Below are 21,899 nucleotides of genomic sequence, written 5' to 3' on the forward strand. Positions count from 1 at the left end.
TTTTTTTTTTTCAAAATGAGTTACAGGTAATAGCAAGCACAGGCAGACTCTTCACATACTAGAGCATGTCTGGAATAAGTGTCAGAGCTGTAATTGACAAATTAAAATTAAATATGAAATAAATGCTTAAACATGTAGTTGGGTGTAATGTTAGAGACCACACAAGTGAACCTTTCAAGCCTGTTTTCTCAACTCGCTGTTTTCTCCAAGACATTACTCTATATAACCTGACTCCACCAGCTGGTAGCTGCAGTGAGTTCCTCCTCCTGCTCCCATCTGGTCCCTCTCGGGCAGAGACGATGCACTCCGGACCATTTCTGACCGGAGAGATATGTGGCCGCTGGAGGTGGGATCAACGCGATACTGGTGACGTATTGAAGCGCTGCCACAGTGCAAATGTAAACACAACCTAACAAGACTACAACTCGAAATTATTATGGAGATATCATCATTTTTGTCCCGCTGCTTCCGGTTTATCGTTTCTGCTTGAGAGAGCCCAGATCCAGGCAGGAGGGAACTTGTGAACTCAATACTGCCGCAATCTGGCGGAGTCAGGTTAACTCAGCCATATCTCCAAAACTGGTGGGTCAAACTGAACAACCAATATGTCTATTTGAAGCTATGATTCCCTGCTTTCACATGACATGAAAAAACGAAAATTCAAAAAAATCCAATGGCAGTCCCTCAGTGAAATGTGGCCACAAATATCTTGGTCTTCTCCAGAACATCACAGGCTGTGGAAGGTTCTGGAGAACACATCCCAGTGGTGATATAAATACCTTGGTCTTCTCCTTGATCCAGGACTTGGTCTCATTACATTCCAGGTAGTAGTTCTGAACTCCCAGAGCAGAGTTCAGACTGTCCTTCTTCAGGTCTACCAGGTCTCTGAACTGACTCCACCTGACAGACAGACAGACAGTTTTCATTACTATTCTGCTGCTATGCTTTAGTTCACGGCATCTGAGAAACATCTCTAAATGATACGCAGAAAGACCCTTTCGCCAACCCACCTCGGGTATGGGTACTGATGACACGGAGGAGAGAACACGCCCGCAGTGCCCACAGCGTCCCCAGTGGGAATCGAACCCAGGACCTTCTAGCTGTGAGGCGACAGCACTACCGACTGTGCCACCGTGCCCCTCTGTCTTCACTTTTAAATTTTTATCCCCACTACTAAAATTATTAGTTCAGATTGTCATTGTTATTAGTTTAGATTGTTATTGTAATTAGTTCAGATTGTACCTGGTGTTCAGTTTGTCCTGCTGAGCTTTGATCTTCTCCTCGCTGGGATGTCCATTGTGGATCAGTTGCCTAGCAACCTGGTTCACCACGGCAACGCGAGAGGCCTGGCTGTTCATCTCTGGCTCCAAGCTCTCAAACCTGTGTGCATGCGTGTGCATGTGTGTGTGTGTGTGTGTGTGTGTGTGTGTGTGTGTGTGCGTGTTAGAGGTTGGACAGAGAGAGGATGAAGAGGGAGACAATTAAAACATGAACAAACATAAGAACAAATTCAACAAACAAAAGTTTATGAGAAACACAATTAATTAAGAAAAAAAAATCACAGGGTTGAAATTACCCCTCCTTCCTGGCGTGCGTGCGTGCGTGCGTGCGTGCGTGTTCGTGATACTAGACTCAAACTAAAACATTCCAGGTGACTAAAATATGACTTGAATTTTATTCAAAAGAGAATGGGTCTGATTCACTACACTGTTTACACCCAAACTTCCCAAGTTAGTAGTCTAGATTAGAATAAGACATTCTAATGACATACAGCCACATTTAGTCCCACCATGTAACTCTGCATCCGAGCAGACTTAAGAGCAGCCCTCCGCAAAATCCACAGACAAAAGATTGTGGCGGTGGCTCAGGGGTAGAGTGGCCGGATGGGAACCACAAGGTTGCCAGTTCGAACCCTGTGGGCTCCCCCAGAGTTAGTGTCGAAGTGTCCTTGAGCAAGAGTCTGAACTAAATGCACCATTTACCATTTATTACTGAATTAGACTACTAACGTTGGAACTTTGGAAAATTCCTCTACATACAAAATATGGGCGTAAACGGGTACAGGCTTTAGTTCCGACATACTATTCCGACTGTCATTAGAACGACAACCTGCCCTCAAACCCTATCCTAACCATAACCGCAAGCACGGTTCGACCACATGTCCGACCGTTGTTTCCACATGTCGGACCTTTGGTGTGTCGGATGTGCGTGTGCATCCCGGTGTAAACAGCTTAGTAAATCGGGGCCCTACGACTGAAACAGAGTCTAAATGTTGCAGTCCAAATCAACCTCTGACCTGTGCTGGACGATCTCCAGGTCCTCCAGCCTCTCGGGGATGTGCATGGCATTGAGCCACTGCTCCTTCTCGTCGATCCACACCTCGCAGGCGTCCGCCTCCGACAGCATCCTGTAGAGGGCCAGGGCGTCCTGCAGGGCCTGCTTCCTGAGCCGCGTTAGTTCACACACCTCCTTGTAACGCTCCTCGATGCCTGAGAGACGCCCCCCAACCTGAAACACATCATCATCATCAGTTCACACACCTCCCTGTAACGCTCCTCGATGCCCGAGAGACGCCCCCCAACCTGAAACACATCATCATCATCATCAGTTCACACACCTCCCTGTAACGCTCCTCGATGCCCGAGAGACGCCCCCCAACCTGAAACACATCATCATCATCATCAGTTCACACACCTCCCTGTAACGCTCCTCGATGCCCGAGAGACGCCACCCAACCTGAAACACATCATCATCAGTTCACACACCTCCCTGTAACGCTCCTCGATGCCTGAGAGACGCCCCCCAACCTGAAACACATCATCCTTCCTCATCAGCTCACGAACTCGCCAACGACCGTGAGACGCCCACCAAAACTTTTGGGCGCGTTTCCTAGACCTGACCGCTTGTTTGTCTCACAAAAATCACGCTAACCTGGACGTCGTGTACCTCATCAGAAGCCCGCTGAGCTTCGGGCAGGTCGTTGGACTGCTAGTGTAACAGTATTAGTGGACGTTTACTAGTGGTGTCAACAATGGTTGGTGGTGTCATAATCAATTCAGCAATGCATCGCGATTCGGTATAATTAGAATATAATTCTAAATGGAATATGTTGTTCAGTATATCTGACTGTCTTGACTTGTTGTGCAGTAATATAGAAAAGAGTGATGCATCACAATGAACACCCTGAGCGCACAGCCCAGCACTCAGGACGGAGATTGATCAAAAGGACGGAGATTATTGTTGATTATTGTTACTGAAGATCGCATCGCTCCACAGGCTGGGAGCGTCTGTTGCGCAACATTCAATGTGGGACATCATCGAAAATGTTCCGCCCCATTTTAGCCGACGAGATCGAAAATCTTAAAACGTGAATAACTCTTGATCTAAATCATTCCGTCCAATTCTAAGAAAAGATTATGTGTTAGACGGCCCACCGCGGTCCGGTCGCTAGTCGCGTTAGAATTAATCATACCTCCCGTTGTTGTCGATCGCCTCGAGAGTGTTTTGGCTACATCAAGCTACCCACATCCGGGATAACAACCGGTCCGTCGCTAAATGTGCTACGCTGCTATAAATCGCTGGGCGCTATGATTTAATGGATTAAATAACCCCAAACGTTCTGGGTATTAACAGTATTAGTGGATGTTTACCTCATCAGAAGCCTGCTGGGCTTCAGGCAGGGTCTTGGCCTGCTCGTGCAGGGCGGTGATGACGGGCCGGTAGCTGTTGATCTCCTCCGCCACGTCCTTGTGCTTCTTCATCAGCGTCTGCGTGGAGAACTCGTCGTGGCCCACGTCTGCGCTGGACACGATGCGCAGCACGTCCAGCATCCACGTGTCCATGTCGTCGGCGTCCGCCTGCAGGACACACACAGGAGTCATCAATATGTCCGTGCACACTGCACACACACGCAGGAGTCATCACTATGTCCGTGCACACTGCACACACACGCAGGAGTCATCACTATGTCCGTGCACACTGCACACACACACAGGAGTCATCACTATGTCCGTGCACACTGCACACACACGCAGGAGTCATCAATATGTCCGTGCACACTGCACACACGCAGGAGTCATCACTATGTCCATGCACACTGCACACACACAGGAGTCATCACTATGTCCGTGCACACTGCACACATGCAAGAGTCATCACTATGTCCGTGCACACTGCACACACACAGGAGTCATCAATATGTCCGTGCACACTGCACACACACAGGAGTCATCACTATGTCCGTGCACACTGCACACACGCAGGAGTCATCAATATGTCCGTGCACACTGCACACACACAGGAGTCATCACTATGTCCGTGCACACTGCACACACGCAGGAGTCATCACTATGTCCGTGCACAGACACATTTTTAATTTTCTTTTTTGGGGGTGGCAGTGGCTCAGGGGTAGAGTGACCGGACGGAACCGTGAGGTTCGATCCCTGGCTCCCCCAAAGTTAGTGTCAAAGTGTCCTTGAGCAAGACGCTGAACCCCTAATTGCTCCCGACGTGCAGGTTGTGCCTTGCACAATCTATGTAAAGCACCTTGGATAAAGGCACTATATAAATGCACCATTTATTTTACACACCATTATAATGTTATTTTGATCATAAGACCCAACTACTGAATGTCAAGTCTTCAGGTTTGTATGACACTTATTTAGTACGACACTGACACATTAGGAGTCTCAAAATGTTTCAAAAGTTGAGTTGCAAATGAGTTCTTGCACATGGGGAGGGGAGATTGCCCGTACCACGTAAATGTTAAGGTTGTGTTAAAGTGTGGTCACCTGGAACTGGTGCTGGTTGCAGGCTTCCTCCAGGCGAGCTTTTCTAACGGCGGACAGACGCTCCAGAGCCGACCACTGGTCCTGGAAGACAGGAGGGAAGACATGGTTAATACCAAGTGCAGTACAACTGTACCCACACTGCCCACTATGAAGCATACTACTGTACAACTGTACCCACACTGCCCATGTTAGAAATTGACAACATTCAGCCACGATTTGAGGCACATAAAATTGAGGCACACAAATATTATAACCCAACGTGATGGCTGAATAAATGGATTTCCACTTGGATAAAAGGACCATAACCCGTTGATAATAGAAGCAAACAGACGTGATCTAATCGATAATCCTGGACCTCTGCTGGACCGACCAAATAATTATCATAATAATAGTCCACACTTTTTTGAAAGCACTATATATTTATTTGTATAATTTGTTTTAGTAAAGATTTTCTTTTATCCATTAAACCTTTACAATGAGTGCCAAAAGTGGTGGCACTTGGGTGCCACGTGATGAGAAGCAATTTTAGTATGACGCACGTCCAGTTTGTCGCCATGTTAATACCAATAGTGCCAATGCTAGCGAGCTAAGGCCACGTCCATCCTTGCTCCAGAAAACGCCAATATTCCGAACGCGATCACCGCAAAAATCAGAAATGACCTCCGAACATCTCCGATCCGATCAACACCACGGACAGCTCCGTATTTTCAGAGAAAACAGTGTGTAAAGGCCGTGGCTAATACAGAAGCTAATGGAGTTGGTCGCGTAGACGCAGAGGCCCTAGCAACCGTGCCTAGCAACCAGAGCGATTCCAAAAATGGAAAATAGCGAGGCATTCTTAAATCGATATTAAACGCCTTAGAATGAGTATACTCTTCCTCAGCAACTACGACAAGTATACCCGTCTAAAGCATCAAATGTGTTAACAACATAATGTCCAACACTCCCTACCTGGATGTCCTGGTTGCGTTCTTTGATCTTGTCCGCTCCGAAGTGATTGGCCGCGACTAGCTCCTCCCCCTGCTTGATGGTCTGCTGGAGGTGGGCGGAGCGTCCGCTCATCTCGTCCTCCAGGGCTTTGTGCTGACTCAGCAGGCGCCGTGCGCCCGTCAAATCCTTCCCACAATCCTCCAGGCTCAGGATCTGTTCCTTCTCCCGGATCCAGCCCTCCTACAGCACAGGAAATGACATCATAGCGGTGAGTGGTGGTGTAAAGTACATTAACTCACGTGCTCTACTTGAGCAAATAGGTTCTATAGAAGAGGAGAAACTCCTCAAATGTTTGAAATCACCACTAGATGGCGCAGCGGTAGCGCTGCCGACATCACACCAGTATGGCAGCAATGTATTTACTATGAAATACCTCAAACACGCACGCACGTTGTGCATACATGCATGCGCACACACATGCACCCTGACATTCTGAATGAATATGTTACTAATCTATGCTTTGATCCATTCATAAATAGGATAAATAAATGAGTAAATCAATATGAGAGTAGTATAGCAGGATAAAAACAAGTTTTTGTTTTGTACAGCACTTAAAGCTGCTATAAGCAATAATATGTCCAACATATTAATGACCTTTTTTTTTGGTATTCAGACATCCAGCAATGGGTAGAACGCTCCCAAAAAAAATGTAGTTTCTGTGACACATCTAGGGGCCGCAATCTGCATTCAAAGATTTTCCTAGAAGCTTTGTCATTGGTCGATTTGCCTGTCTGCTTCCTGATTGGTTAGTCATTGCGACTGGGTTTTTTTCTACCAATGACAAAGCTTCTAGGAACATCTTTGAATGCAGATTGCGGCACAGAGCGTTCTACCCATTGCTGGCTGTCTGAATACCAAAACAAAAGAAAAGAAAAAGGTAATTAAAATGTTGACATATATTGCTTATAGCAGTTTTAATGTTTTTTTAAGTAACCGGAAGTTAGTTTTTTAAGTCGACAAAATTGACTGTAGATTTAGTTGACTAAAACCTCATGATATTCAGATAACTAAAACTAAATATGACTAAAACTGAAACATTTCAGATGACTCAGATATGACTAAAACTGAAACATTTCAGACTTAAATGATGCCTAAACTAAATGAACATGTGCTGTTTAAAGACGTCCAGAGAGCCTCTGACCTCCTCCGCCATCTCCCAGAAGAACTTCCACAGACGGCGAGACTCCTCCAGCCGCGCACGGCGCTCCGCTGCCAGCTGGCTCAGCTCCTGGTAGCAGAACTCCATGTGGGCCACGCGGTCCCGGATCACCTGGGGGTCACAGGGCTTGTAGCCTGGAGGGGAAGAGAGAGGAGAGTCCAATTTATGAGGCGTTGTAGGAGGAATGGAGCCACTGAGTCAACCTGTGCTGGACAACCTAAGGAACCTGTGTGTGTGTGTGTGTGTGTGTGATGTTTTGTGTCGCTTCCCCTTTGTTTCTTCCGGCATCTCCCTCATGTGTGTGTATAGGGCAGGGTAGGTAGGGTGTGTGTGCGTGCGTGCGTGCGTGCGTGCGTGCGTGCGTGCGTGCGTGCGTGCGTGCGTGCGTGCGTGCGTGCGTGCGTGCGGCTTTAGTAAGAATGAGGTGTGAATGAAAATAAAATGAAAAAACCATTGGGTGGATGAAGCCATAAACTGAATGAATTACAAAATGTTTAAAAAACTCTAATGTCATGTAAACCATTTCCTGTTCCTCCTTGATTAAGATCATTACTTATGAAAATGTGTATTGATATGTATTCAATAATGTATGTAACCACTCAACCACCCAATAAAAAAATAATTATATAAAAAAAGGGCCTGGGGGTCGCAGGGCTTGTAGCCTGGAGGGGAAGAGAGAGGAGAGGTTAGATAACCTGGGGGTCGCAGGGCTTGTAGCCTGGAGGGGAAGAGAGAGGAGAGGTTAGATAACCTGGGGGTCGCAGGGCTTGTAGCCTGGAGGGGAAGAGAGAGGAGAGGTTAGATAACCTGGGGGTCGCAGGGCTTGTAGCCTGGAGGGGAAGAGAGAGGAGAGGTTAGGGCCTGGGGGTCACAGGGCTTATAGCCTGGAGGGGGAGGAGAGAGGAGAGGTTAGGGCCTGGGGGTCGCAGGGCTTGTAGCCTGGAGGGGAAGAGAGAGGAGAGGTTAGGGCCTGGGGGTCGCAGGGCTTGTAGCCTGGAGGGGAAGAGAGAGGAGAGGTTAGGGCCTGGGGGTCACAGGGCTTGTAGCCTGGAGGGGGAGGAGAGAGGAGAGGTTAGGGCCTGGGGGTCACAGGGCTTGTAGCCTGGAGGGGGAGGAGAGAGGAGAGGTTAGGGCCTGGGGGTCACAGGGCTTGTAGCCTGGAGGGGGAGGAGGGAGGAGAGGTTAGGGCCTGGGGGTCACAGGGCTTGTAGCCTGGAGGGGGAGGAGAGAGGAGAGGTTAGGGCCTGGGGGTCACAGGGCTTGTAGCCTGGAGGGGAAGAGAGAGGAGAGGTTAGGGCCTGGGGGTCACAGGGCTTGTAGCCTGGAGGGGAAGAGAGAGGAGAGGTTAGGGCCTGGGGGTCACAGGGCTTGTAGCCTGGAGGGGAAGAGAGAGGAGAGGTTAGGGCCTGGGGGTCACAGGGCTTGTAGCCTGGAGGGGGAGGAGAGAATGATCGGAGTCGGATCGGAGCAAAAAAACATGGCCCATGAGCCACGTCTTTCTAAACCCATTTAGCTAGCCTAGGTTGGCTCGGGGTAGAAGACAGGGTTGGTTAAGCAATTTAGACCTGAAACCGATTCTAATGTCTTCTACATTCTGACAGTTATCTGAAAAACCCATGTTTTTTTTTGTCAGTCGTTCTCAAACATTTTCATGTCAAGGACCCCCAAAAATATAATCTGAAAATATGTTGTTTCATGGACCTACCAGAAGCAAAGATTTGAGTTAAAAACGTTCGCTCTGAAAGAATATATATTCAATGATTTGTGCCACATTTTCACGATTAAAAATAGCAGATCTACAAGCTCGTAGCACGGCACTTGGTGCCCGGATATGAGCTTGCTATTTTTCAATAGCTAAAGTATAACATAATCCTTATAACATCAAAATGGGTTCCCGACCGTCCAGAATGGGTTAAGCAATTTTAATTGAAAATGGGATTGACATTCAAAATGATAAATGAGGCTTTGCCCTCTATGCCCGCAGTAAACACATATCTGACTAACTACGTACCTCAAACAATGTTTAATAAATGTATTATACTGTAGGACCTGAAATGGAGCATCCAATCAATCAATCAATCAATCAATCAATCAATGAGAGGGGAGACAGGGAGAGGAGAGGAGGAGATATGTTTCAAGGGCAACAGAACACGTTGGGATCTAAAGTGCAGTATCCATTTCAGCTGCAAGGTGGCAGTGTTGTCTTTCAATGGTTAGCATTAGCACATTCTATATACTGTACTGTAATGAAGACACTGAATGCATATTAAACTCTGCAGTGTGTTTAAGGTTGATAGTGTGAACATTGTCTGTCTGTCTGTCTGTCTGTGCGTGCGTGCGTGCGTGCGTGCGTGCGTGCGTGCGTGCGTGCGTGCGTGCGTGCGTGCGTGCGTGCGTGCGTGCGTGCGTGCGTGCGTGCGTCTCTCTTACCCTCCTTGTCGTCGGCGAACCTCTGTGCGTTGTTGTTGACCTGCTTGACGCGGTCAGCCTGGATGGCGATGTCGGACTCCACCAGCGTGTGTTTCTGTAGCAGGTCCTCCACACCCAGCAGATGTTTACCATAGTCCTGAGACAGCAGCAACATCTGGACACACACACACATAACGGGGTTGAGAGCAGTGCCGTCGCTGCGTATACGACTATATGCGCAAGGGCAACACGCCGAGAGGGGCAACAAAACGTGCCAAAAAGTGCCAAGCCGACCCTCATAGTAGCAATTTTCTCTGCTGCTCCGCCGCGTATTAACACTCCCATCGCCCAGGACGAAGTTCTTTGTCCTTTCTATTAGTAACGCCCGACGCCCAGGACGAAGTATTGTCCAAAAGACGAAGATTATTGATATGAGAACGGATCGCATGGCTCCACAGCCTGGGAGCGTCTGCTGGGCAATCCTCGGTGACGCGCAAGAGTGAGACGTCATCGAAAAACTCCCTCCCCTGTTTAGCTGATGAAAACGAAAATCTTAAAACGTTCATAACTCGCGATCTAAATCATCCCGTCTTTTTATGAAAAAAGATCCTGTGTTAGACGGTGCTCCGCAGTCCAGTCGCTAGTCTCGATAGATTTATTCTTGTCTCCCGTTGTTGTCGATCGACTCTAGAGTGGTGTGGCCATTGTTAGCTGCTACACACACATCAACAACTTCCGCCGGTCCGTCCGGAAAAGGGGTCCGTGTTTATAAATCGAATGGGCGCTATAATGTAATGGATTAAATAACCCCGGGCAATTAAAGTGATAACGAGCGGCCGTGTGCGTCCTCACAAATGGCGAAAATAGCCCATCTAAATGAGGAAACACAGCGCTCTCGTCGGGAGGGGGGGCAGCACAAATATCCTATACTCCTACCTTCATCTCGTCCATCCAGTCCATGATGTAGAGCATCTCCTGGAAGACCCTCTGCAGGCCCAGGTTGAGCTCCAGCCTGAGGCGGCGAGCCTTCAGCAGCTCCAGGAGGTACTCCCACAGGCGGATCACGTTGTCCTTACGGGCCGACACTCGCTTCAGGTCGTGGTAGGACTCCGCCTCCAGCTCCCTGGCCACTGACACCACCGCCTAGAGGGGGGGGGGGGGGGGAGGGAGGAAAGGGAAAGAAAGAAAGAAAGAAAGAAAGAAAGAAAGAAAGAAAGAAAGAAAGAAACTTAACGACCACATCATTGACAGTGTGTCTCGACCAACAGTTTACAGACTTTACGCCAACCGTCCCATCCCCTCGGGCTATGGGATCTGTCGCCATGGTGAAAAGGGGCGTGGTAAAGACAACTTTGTTACTTTTTTTGTTATTGTGAATCACACACCTGCACTCGCTCCTCGTACGCAGTGATGTCCGTCTCGATGGCCTCGTGTTTCTTCGTGGCGGCGTCGACCGCCTGGAGGTCAAAACCAAAGTTATCCTGCAGGAGAGAGGAAATATCACAGTGTAGGCATTTAGCCAACAATTCCACATTCTCCGAATGCTATATAGAGTCTGGACCTATAGCCCCCATGAGCTGAGTAAGGAAGCTGCCATTTCCGTTCACGAAAATATATTTTAAAACTTTACATTTTATTTTTGCATTTTATTTTCTGCTAAGCAACAAGCTATATATGCTTAGATGATTTCTATTTATATTAGAATAAATTTGCGCGACTGTAAAGACGAACGGAAATGGGGAGGAGGCTCCACTTCCGCTTTATCGCTTACGCATGATAGCTCTTCCGTTGGTCCAGACTGTATGATGAAGCATTTGGAAATTGCGAGAGTCAACAGTCTGGTAACGCGAGACTAGCATTTAGCAGACTCTCTTAATCCAGAGAAATGTCCAGTAACCGACGTTAACACGAGGTAATACATCAAATGCATATATAGAAATAGACAGTGATCTAGGATCCAAAAATCAGTCTAACATCAAGAAATCTATAATCTGTACATCGAAGCTATTACTCACACTAAGCCTGCAAGGTCGTGGAGGCTAGGGCAAGTGCTACGGACTGAGGTGGAGTCTGAAGATTGGAGATGCACGATATTGAAATATTTCTTGGCCAATAACGATATCCGATAATGTGCTCAATATTGGTTAAATATCACTCAAAATCGGGAGGAAAATATCGGAATTATTTTGATATCGGTTCGATACCGATATTGCATTTTGAATGGAATATCGTCCGATATAAAAGGTTCAAGGTTGTACTTTATACATCTTGTGTAAAGGTACCTACGAGTAAAACATTTTGGTTTGGCTTCCTTCAATATCGATATGCTACTGATAATATCACTACAGATTGGGAGAGTCTGCAGTTCTAACAGCGATTGGGAGTTCATTCCACAGTTTGGGAGCCAGAAGGGAGGAGACTCTAGGACGTGTGGAGCGTTGTCCTGGGTGTTTTACAGAAGGGACAGGAGTCTAGGGTGCATGGAGTATTGTCCAATGTGTTTTAGGGAAGGGGAAAGAGTCTACTCTAGGAGGTGTGGAGCGTTGTCCAGGGTGTTGGACGTGTGGAGCGTTGTCCAGGGTGCTTTAGAGAAGGGAGAAGAGTCTGGGACAGATGGAGCGTTCTCCTGGGTGTTTTAGATAAGGGAGAAGAGTCTAGGACATGAGGAGCGTTGTCCAGGGTGCTTTAGAGAAGGGAGAAGAGTCTAGGACATGTGGTGTGTTGTCCAGGGTGTTTTAGAGAAGGGAGAAGAGTCTAGGTCTAGGACATGTGGAGCGTTGTCCATGGTGTTTTAGGGAAGGGAGGAGACTCTAGGACAGGTGGAGCGTTGTCCTGGGTGTTTTAGAGAAGGGAGAAGAGTCTAGGACATTTGGTGCATTGTCCAGGGTGGTTTAGGGAAGGGAGGAGACTCTAGGACAGGTGGAGCGTTGTCCTGGGTGTTTTACGGAAGTTTCTGACAGCTTACCTGCATTACCTGATCTGAGTGACAGAGAGATTCTACAGATTTGAGTGACAGGAGGGGTGCGGGGGGAGGCGGGCACATAGGTTGGTGAACCAATAGGGAGCCAGCTTTGGTATCCAGTGCTAGTTAGAATCCGCCCCTCTAGGCCTTGTAAAGCTGGGGTACTATCAGCCTAATGCTGCATGAACTCACTGTGCTGTGGAGCCCCTGGAATCCCCCCATGACCCACGGGGGTTCCCCGGACCACACTTTGAGAAACACTGTACTAGACAACTACAATGAGAAACACTGTACTAGACAACTAATGTTAAAAAAACAACGACAACAAATGGAACCTGCTACAGCTACAACTCAACCAATGGTTATGCGCGTGCGTGCGTGCGTGTACCTGTGACACCAGCCTCTGGTTCTCACTCAGCCAGGTCTCCCTCATGGCAGCCTTGCGGTCGAAGCGTCGTGCCAGCTGCTCTAGTTTCTCCTGGCGAATCAGCTCCGTCCTCAAGGCCAGCTCGCGCTCGTGCTCCGACTTCTCTAGACGCTCCCACGACTGACACACACACACACACACAGTAAGTCAGACCAAAACCGTTCCTTTTTTCATTATTCTAAAAAACAATTTGAAATAGTGAAAATAGCTGATCTACAAGCACACTATGCGACACGTCGTGAGCATATAAATCTGCTTAATTTCACTACTTTTGTCCGACACTCTTGTATGATGAAGAAGTAGGGCGTTCATTTGTGACAAAACATAAAAAGTTGAGTGAGGTTATGTAGAGGACAACGTTTGTGAGATAGACCGGCTGTCCTCGGCCAAATAGTCTCCCATGATAGGGCTTCACGAATACGCGCAGCCTTGAGTGATTCGCCTGGTCATCAAAATTATTGGCTCAGGAATGTGACAAAAACAAAGAAATCTTCATGAATTCAAGGCTTCAATGAAGCCGTTTTCTTCTTACCGCAATCTGACAATAATATAGCCATTAACCACTGGTAGAAGTGGGGGGAAAATAAACTCCTTGGCGAGCACTCCTCAGCTCCGACCGTGCACGGCGAGTCCATCTCTAAAGAGCTTATTTTGATCGCTTGACAATTATTATTTTTGGTTTACATGTCTGAAATGCGTCCACAGAGTTTTGTCCCAAATGGTTACTAATGTTGCGCTGGAGAGGGAAGTCTGGAGCTCTCTGGTGAAGCTGTTGCCCCGCGACCCGACTACGGATAATCGGTTGAAGATGGATGGATGGATGGGCTTCCATCTAGGCGTCTACAGTGAGTGAACGAGCTACATCGAAGATGATTTATTCAAATGAACAATGACCACCTAGCCATTCATTATCCCACTTAATACACAGCTACTTTTTGACCCAAAAGTGAGAAGAAAACAAATCAGTATTCCCTTGCTTATGGTAATGAAAGTCACCTCGGAAAACAAGGGAGTGAGTGTCATTTCCGGGCACTGCATCGTCCATTTCTCACTTCAAATGTTTTTAAAAACATTCTTGAGAGCAACGTTTAGTTAAATGACATTGTGTGTTTGTTTACATGGCTGTCATGTTGGAAACAGCAGTAAATCAAGCAGCGCAGCAGGTGCTCTGAGGCTTTGATTAGACAGCGGTGTGTTATAGAGCGGAGCGGTCATTATCAAGAAATAACACGCTGAATTCAGTGAATGACCAATCAGAATCAATCATTCAACCAAGCTGTGTAATTAAAGTGGTTAATGAATGGATATTTTATCGTCAGAGAGTGGCTACTCAGGAATTTTCCTTTAAGACAGGAGTATTGTTGGTGTTAAAGACCTTGTTGATGTCAGAGATGAGTTTTCCTTCTCTAGGCGTGTACACCTTCTGGTTGTTGGCTCTCATCTTACTCTGGATGGTGAAGAGGAGAACCTCCAGGTTGCCCTTCTCTGTGAACCTAGACACACACACACACACACACACACACACACACACACACACACACACACACACAGTACACAAGTTTAGGATGGAGGTTTTATGAATGCCATAATTGCATATCATAGAAATCTTTAACCCTAAAGCCAGAAGCAGTACAAGCTCATGAGTCACAGCATTGTGGTTCTAACTTCGTCAGTTTCTCTGTGCGTGTGTTTCTAACTTGGTCAGTTTCTCCAAGTAAAGTAGGTACTGGTGTGTTTGCGTTACTAACTTGGGAGGTTTCTCCACAGTGTGGTAGGTAGGTAGGTACTGTAGGTAGGTAGGTAGGTAGGTGTTACATGTATTTGTGTATTACTAACTTGGGAGGTTTCTCCACAGTGTGGTAGGTAGGTAGGTAGGTAGGTGTTACATGTATTTGTGTGTTACTAATTTGGGAGGTTTCTCCACAGTGTTGTAGGTAGGTAGGTAGGTAGGTAGGTGTTATGTGTGATTGTGTTACTAACTTGGGAGGTTTCTCCACAGTGCGGTAGGTAGGTAGGTAGGTAAGTAGGTAGGTAGGCAGGTGTTATGTGTGATTGTGTTACTAACTTGGGAGGTTTCTCCACAGTGCGGTAGGTAGGTAGGTAGGTAGGTAGGTAGGTGTTATGTGTGATTGTGTTACTAACTTGGGAGGTTTCTCCACAGTGCGGTAGGTAGGTAGGTAGGTAGGTAGGTAGGTAGGCAGGTGTTATGTGTGATTGTGTTACTAACTTGGGAGATTTCTCCACAGTGCGGTAGGTAGGTGTTATGCGTCATTGTGTTACTAACTTGGGAGGTTTCTCTACAGTGCGGTAGGTGTTGAAGGCCTGCAGTTGCTGCTGAACTCCGACCAGAGAGTTGGCGAACTTGCGGTTGTTGAGGATGATGATGGTCTGTTCGATCCACTCCAGCAGATCCGAGGCCAGAGACTCGTACTTCTCCACCATCTTCTCCGTCTCGATGGCGTTCTCCAAAACCTGCGGGACACGATGTTGCGGTTTAGACACAACGAAGACAAGCTTCAGGACAGCAGATCGGTCCCATCAATAAAATAATAATGAGTGTCCAACCCGGGGAAACTCCCCCCCCCCTGTCAGGTGAAAAGAAGCGGCTTGGACTCCTCATGCATGGAAGGGAGCATGAGGTCAGACCGCTGCTCTCCCCAGGATGGTAGAGGGAGTGTACATTAGATAATTGACACTGGGTGGAAAAAAATGGGTTACAAAAATCATGGGATAAGAATTTAAGAAAACAAAGCTGAGGGAGGACTGAGCAGGCTTGAAGCAGAAATCTGGTATATCGTTGCTGTCGGGCAGAAACCTTTTGTTTTTTTCATTATTAAATAAAAACTAATATTTTAACCAATCATTATGGTAGAGTATGTTGATACAATGTATGTTGATATAACTAGTATGTCTACAGTGGTGTCCCTACTCTAACCCATGCTAGAAGGCTTTCTTACCTTTAATTGTAGTCGTTACGTTCACTCCAAAGAGGTCCAGGTGTTATTTGTAGTTGTTACGTCCACACCAAAGAGGTCCAGGTGTTATTTGTAGTCGTTACATCCACACCAAAGAGGTCCAGGTGTTATTTTGTGCAAAAGCGCATTATTGGCTATTTCCCCTACCATAAGCCCTTAATGAATTGAATTGAATGGGGCATTGGGGTGTTGTGCTAATTCGCTTATTTCCATCGCTCAAAATGGAATATTTTGTATATATCCCCACTTCATAATGTAAATAGTATCCCAAGTGGCACACTTTACTATTTATTTCGATGGAAATAAGAGAATTAGCACAAAACCCTAACCCCCATTGAGGGCTTATATTAGCGGAAATAGCCAATAATGCACTTTTGCACAAAATAACACCTGGCCCTCTTTGGTGGGGACGTAACAACTACAAATAAAGGTAAGAAAGCCATCTAGCATAGAATTCTCCTTTAAGGTGCAATGACCTCTCTCTGCCAGGAGAGGGCATACTGTAAGTTACAGAGTGCAGTGTATTGTGTACTGCAGTGGATAAAACAAGTGGGAAAATAATGAAAATAGCCGATCTACAGCCAAGCTCACACGTCGTCAGCTTGTAGATCGGCTATCTGTGTGACACTGATGTCACATGACATAACCCTAACCCTAAAACTAAATTAGGGCAAATGTGAAATATGGAGATGCAAGGTTTCTGTACTAGCATTTTCAAGCACCTCTGGCACACTCAAGTCTAACGCCAAAAAAACATAAAAAGCACGACATTGTTGGTGTTGCACTAAAAACTGTGTCCCATAAAATTAGGTTAATGGCAGCTTCCGGCTTCCCATCATGCACCTGTAACCCAGCGCACGTGTCACGTGATCGGGCGTATAGCCAACTGGCCGAGGGAATTTGCGGCGCCATGCTGGGGAGGTGATATTGGCGAAAATAAATGCAAATATGCGTGCACATTGGTGAAAGAAGCCTACATGTGGGAGCTTTATAGTGGGAGCAGTTTTAGCGTAGCGGAATGCTACGGAAGAGGGGGGCGTGGAAACACCCCAAATTAATTTATGATGGGGAGGAAAGGAGAGGATGAGGCTGGGTTCTGTAAGGCCTACTGTACCTTTCCAATACGCTTTCCTTCCACCTTCAGGGCCTTCATCTTAGAGAAGTAGTGATAGTACGTCACTACGTATGTGATGATGGACTTCTCATCGGGATGGTCCACGCTGATGTCTGGGGAGGGGAGAGGAGAGGAGAGGAGAGGAGAGGAGAGGAGGAGGAGAGACATTTGACATTTATTTATTTATGTGTTCTAACCCTCAGAATCCAGCAGCCTTGAGTGTGTGTGAGTGTGAGTGTGAGTGTGAGTGTGTGCGTGTGCGTGTGCGTGTGTGCTGTGCTGTATCTCTGCTAATACACCAGATGATGTTGTTGTCAATGAAGGCTCCAAATGGGTTTCCATTGTTGAAGTGACCTGACTGCACCTCTGACTCTAGCCTAGAGGAAGCCTGTGTGACTAAAGCCATTAAATACCAGACGATCATTCATACCATCACAGAGCGTCCAGTAGCTTTGTCAGTGTTGTCTGAAACGGAAGCCTGCCTGTGTGTTTCTGAACCAATCAGAGCGTCCAATCCCTTCAGGCAATGGGACGTTAGTGTCTACGCTACATCCGTGTGGAGTCCGTTTGTGTACAAGTGAGACACAGACGGCCAGCTCAGCATGTTTGCTACCACGTGGCTCATTTCTAACATAATGTTTTCAGATACATATTTTAGCGTGCCGATTAAGTTTCAAATGAGTCTGTCTGACACTGTGGATGGATGTCATCTTGAATTAGGTAGGATGACCACAGATATGGTCTAAAAGTGTGAAATAACGTATCTTTCAGTTCACTAGGTCTTTAAATATGTGCGTCCAGTAGTTTAGTCAGTCCTAGGGTTAGGGTTAGTTTAATGATTGAATGTGTCTCGCCCTCTGCATCCAGCAGCTTGGTCAGTCCTAGCGTTAGTTTAATGATTAAATGTGTCTCACCCTCTGCGTCCAGTAGCTTGGTCAGTCCTAGGTGTGCCTCGGCCAGGTTGAAGGCGTTCTGAAGGTTATGATGAGCGTTGGACTTCTTCAGCTTGTCGAAGTCTATCAGGTCCGGTCTGGATTACACACACACACACACACACACACACACACACACACACACACACACACACACACAATTATTGATTTTCTGAGCGTCTGCTAAATGCCTAAATTGTAAATTGTTTGTGGATGAGGTGTCATGAGGTATTTTGTTACCTGTGTTTGTGGATGAGGTGTCATGAGGTGTAATGAGGCATTTAGTTACCTGTGTTTGTGGATGAGGGTGTTGAAGGAGGTGTCATGAGGTAATGTGTTACCTGTGCTTGTGGATGAGGTGTCATGAGGTATTGTGCTACCCGTGTTTGTGGATGAGGTGTCATGAGGTATTGTGCTACCTGTGTTTGTGGATGAGGGCGTTGAAGGCCATTCCATCTCTCCAGCTGGTGGAGAAGTTGTGGATGTTGACGTTGGGATAGCTGAGGAAGAGAAGACAACATATTAATTTCACTCCATCGTTAAGCCCACCTGGTCCTGATGGAAGCTCCACCAGAGAACAACCTGAAGGTTTGTACATGAACATTGTAAGGTTATTATAGTTAGATTGGCGTTTCTCCATCGGTTTTCCGGAAAACGCGTCCAGTGTGCAACCACCTTAACTGTACTGTGTGTTTACAAAACAAAACAAAAGTCCTCATCTCATTGTTTATTAGGTGGATATGATATAATATATATTATATATATATATATATTATGTAAAATGTTGTAGTTGTCGGCTTCAGCTGTAAAAATATATAGTTTTTTTTAAATATATTTTCTGACCTATTTGAATATCTCCCATGACAAAATAATGTAAGTTTGCGCATGTGTCCGTGTGCAGGTGCTTGGGCATGCATGTGTGTGTGTGTGTGTGTGTGTGTGTGTGTGTGTGTGTGTGTGTGTGTGTGTGTGTGTGTGTGTGTGTGTGTGCGCGCGCGTGCGCGCGCGTGCGCGCGTGCGTGTGCATTGTGTTTGTGTGCATGCGTTGGTGCGTGTGTGTGTATTCTCACCCTGCAGTCTTCATCTGACACCAGAGCAGCAGGGCGTCTTTAGCAGACCTCTTCTCCTTGTTGTCCTCCGTATCCACAACGATGTCCTGGATCTGAAACACGCACAGAGAAGCAGTGTAAACTACAGGGACGTTCAGAGAGAAGCAGTGTCAAATGGTAAATGGTGCATTTATATAGCGCCATTTATCCAAGGCGCTTTACAGAGATTGTGCATTACATTCACCCATTCACACACACATTCACACACCGATGGCGGCGGAAACCATGCAAGGCACCAACCAGCACATCAGGAGCAATTAGGGGTTCAGTGTCTTGCTCAAGGACACTTCGACACTAACGCAACACACAGACACAATGAAGGATAAAGCCAAGGTGTCTTCAAATTTACACGCATATCGCACCTCAAAGTTGTACAACTTCCAATGAGCGATTTGCTGTAACATTTAACATGACAATAACAAGAAAAGAAAGCCGACTACGTAGGCTGCTAAAAGTAGAAAAAGACTGAAACCTAGTTGTTTTCTACTCTATAGTAGTCGTCGTCAAACATTTGGATTTTGTTTAAGCTTGTATCCATATTCATAATACAATGAAGCTGCGGGCCGTAAAATAAATCGTCCCAGGGCCACATTTGGCCCGCGGGCCGCACTTTGGACAGCCCTGGAGTAGATAAATAATGCTTTAGGTTCTGTGGATAAACTCATGAACGTCGCAGAGCATCTGTGATAAAAGTGGTGGATAGAAGAGCTGCGCCAGGGAAACTGTGACACGCAACTGTCTGCAAACACGCACATGATGTGCTGTGTATTACATTACCACACGTGCGCACACACACACACACAAACACACACAAGGAGGATAAAGCACACCGCTTAAAGAACAGACAGGGCTGTTCGGTGACGATCACAGAACAACACACCCTCTAGGGTAGATCAAACGATCCCAGAGCAGACATACTGTACTGTACTGTACTCAACGCCAGATGAAAGCAGGTGGAGGATGTTACAGGTTCAACCTGCTGCTGACTGTTAGATTCAATTAGATCTAGAAGTGAGACTGAGACGTAATGGCCTTTAACTTCACTTTGATTTGTAGCGAGGTGACATGAGGCTTTGTTCATGACTGGAGGCTGATCCCATTTGTTTCTCAAATCAGATCATTAGGTCTGACTGTCCAACGCTGTTATGTGCAAAGTGATCGGATCGCGCTTGTGTAATTCGGACGTTTGTTGACCCACCCATGTGCCGCTCTAAGTGTCGGTTCTATTAGGAAGATCTCTCTCTGTCTGCCGCACTTTCATCTTTATGCTGGCTGGGGATCTGGGGAGTTCTACTGGATCTCTTTCTCCACTAGTCCCTCCGTATTTTATTTTATTTGTTGATGAAATTGTCAATTTAGTCTGAAGCCCTAACCAGTGTAACCACACCAAAGGGTCACCATGCAACTCCTTGGGTCCAAACGGTTGCCAGGAGTTAACGCTAAAACCGGCTTGACCCTTTGGTGTGCTTTGGGCCATTGAATTCCATGCGTTGATTATTCAGTTTTCGTCAAAGGTAGTCGACAGACATTTTTCCATCATGGTTTTTAGCAGCGTACCGGGAAGCTCAGGATGAGACCCAGGGTGAGGCGGTGTGTGCGCGTGCGTGCGTGTGTGTGTGCGTGCGTACCTGGAACCTGAGGATGATGGTCCAGATCAGACCCAGGGTGAGGCGGTGGTTTCCGTCCACTATGTCGTGTGAGCCCATGTTCTCCAGATGGACCCTCTGTTCCTTGAGGAACTGCAGAGCCTTGTCCACGTTCTCCAGACAGTGGATACGCATCCTGCCCTTAGTGGGTTTAGGCTGCAGAGAGAGAGAGAGAGAGAACACATGCATTAACACTTAATTGATATATCTCTTATCCTCCCGAAGAAGAGTTATGTTTTCATTGTTTAATGCGCAGTTTTTTGGATAACTTTTAAGACTTAGGCCTACATGGTTTCGCTCGAACACAGTAGAATACGTCACGCAGTGAGCCAGGCTTCTCAGCGCTGCTGGGAAATTGAGGCGCAATGCAAAGTCACAGAGAGCCATGGGCGGACGTCGGGCGCAATGGCGCATTTTGATGTTTTCGGTGTTTGCGATAGCGAGCTCTTTGCCAACCTGTGAGTGATCCTAAGCCTTTGTCTAACATTAAGTACGGATATTTGCAGGAGAAAATACAATTAAGAAGCACAGCAGGAGAGAGACGGTACAAATTCAGGAGTCCTGCTACTGTAAATGCAGGAGTGTTGGCAGGTATGCACTATGCAACTACAGTAGGTATAAATCTAGCTTGAGAGAGAGAGAGAGAGAGAGAGAGAGAGAGAGAGAGAGAGAGAGAGAGAGATGTTCAACTTGTATGTTGTGTTAACCTACTTTAGCAGAGCGGTACAGTCCTGCAGGCATGCAGATGTTTGACAACAGTACACACTGTACTGGCGCTCAGATGAGCTGATTTATAGTGGCACGTTTCAGTTATCACATCTTAGACAGTCGTACGAGAGACAGACGGTACACAACACAACACCAATCAGTCAGTGTGTGTGTGTGTGCGTGTTGTGTCGTCAGATGGTTTTAATGTGTCTAAATATCCTCTGCTTCCAGAAGCAGCGCATTTGTTGGACCATGTGACCAAGAACACACATCACATGGTTCCAACCCGCAGACAGACAGACAGACAGAAAGACAGACAGACAGACAGACAGACAGACAGACAGACGGACGGACAGACGGACAGACGGACGGACGGACAGACGGACGGACAGACGGACAGGCAGGCAGGCAGGCAGACAGACAGACAGACAGACGGACAGACGGACTGGCAGGCTGGCAGGCTGGCAGGCTGGCAGGCAGACCAAGGCCTGGGACATCGGACTTCAACCCTGGATGGGTTTCAACACGAGACACAATCACACACAGTCCATGAATGCTTCCATTCATAACCAACTCTCCGTCTCTCTCTCTCTCCTCTCTCTCCGTTCCCCTTTTCTCGCACGCTTTCATGCCGTTCCCCGCCTCCCTCTTTTCTCTCCTCAATCGCTCTCGTTTTCA

General features: G+C 46.9%; 1 protein-coding gene across 5 annotated transcripts in view; it reads right to left on the reverse strand.

Moving 5' to 3' along the window:
• The window catches only part of LOC306930565 (spectrin beta chain, non-erythrocytic 1-like), a 141,836-nt gene that overhangs the window by 37,791 nt on the left and 82,146 nt on the right, over window positions 1-21,899 (reverse strand). For 3 of the 5 annotated variants that reach the window (XM_079511593.1, XM_079511594.1, XM_079511590.1), the window contains 18 exons: window positions 20,496-20,669; window positions 18,829-18,920; window positions 18,178-18,258; window positions 17,741-17,856; window positions 16,827-16,939; window positions 15,022-15,209; window positions 14,113-14,230; window positions 12,699-12,857; window positions 10,734-10,829; window positions 10,285-10,491; window positions 9,370-9,523; window positions 6,922-7,073; window positions 5,742-5,960; window positions 4,791-4,871; window positions 3,651-3,857; window positions 2,297-2,508; window positions 1,243-1,380; window positions 780-900 (listed from right to left, as the gene is read on the reverse strand). In XM_079511593.1, coding sequence (XP_079367719.1) covers window positions 780-900; window positions 1,243-1,380; window positions 2,297-2,508; window positions 3,651-3,857; window positions 4,791-4,871; window positions 5,742-5,960; window positions 6,922-7,073; window positions 9,370-9,523; window positions 10,285-10,491; window positions 10,734-10,829; window positions 12,699-12,857; window positions 14,113-14,230; window positions 15,022-15,209; window positions 16,827-16,939; window positions 17,741-17,856; window positions 18,178-18,258; window positions 18,829-18,920; window positions 20,496-20,669 — 2,628 coding nt within the window. Of the gene's footprint in view, window positions 1-779; window positions 901-1,242; window positions 1,381-2,296; window positions 2,509-2,617; window positions 2,660-3,650; window positions 3,858-4,790; window positions 4,872-5,741; window positions 5,961-6,921; window positions 7,074-7,634; window positions 7,658-9,369; window positions 9,524-10,284; window positions 10,492-10,733; window positions 10,830-12,698; window positions 12,858-14,112; window positions 14,231-15,021; window positions 15,210-16,826; window positions 16,940-17,740; window positions 17,857-18,177; window positions 18,259-18,828; window positions 18,921-20,495; window positions 20,670-21,899 lie in introns of all 5 variants that reach the window. The other 2 variants (XM_079511591.1, XM_079511592.1) reach the window with 2 other exon arrangements.

The sequence above is a fragment of the Electrona antarctica genome (assembly GCF_951216825.1).
Source record: "Electrona antarctica genome assembly, chromosome: 10".
Taxonomy (NCBI): domain Eukaryota; kingdom Metazoa; phylum Chordata; class Actinopteri; order Myctophiformes; family Myctophidae; genus Electrona; species Electrona antarctica.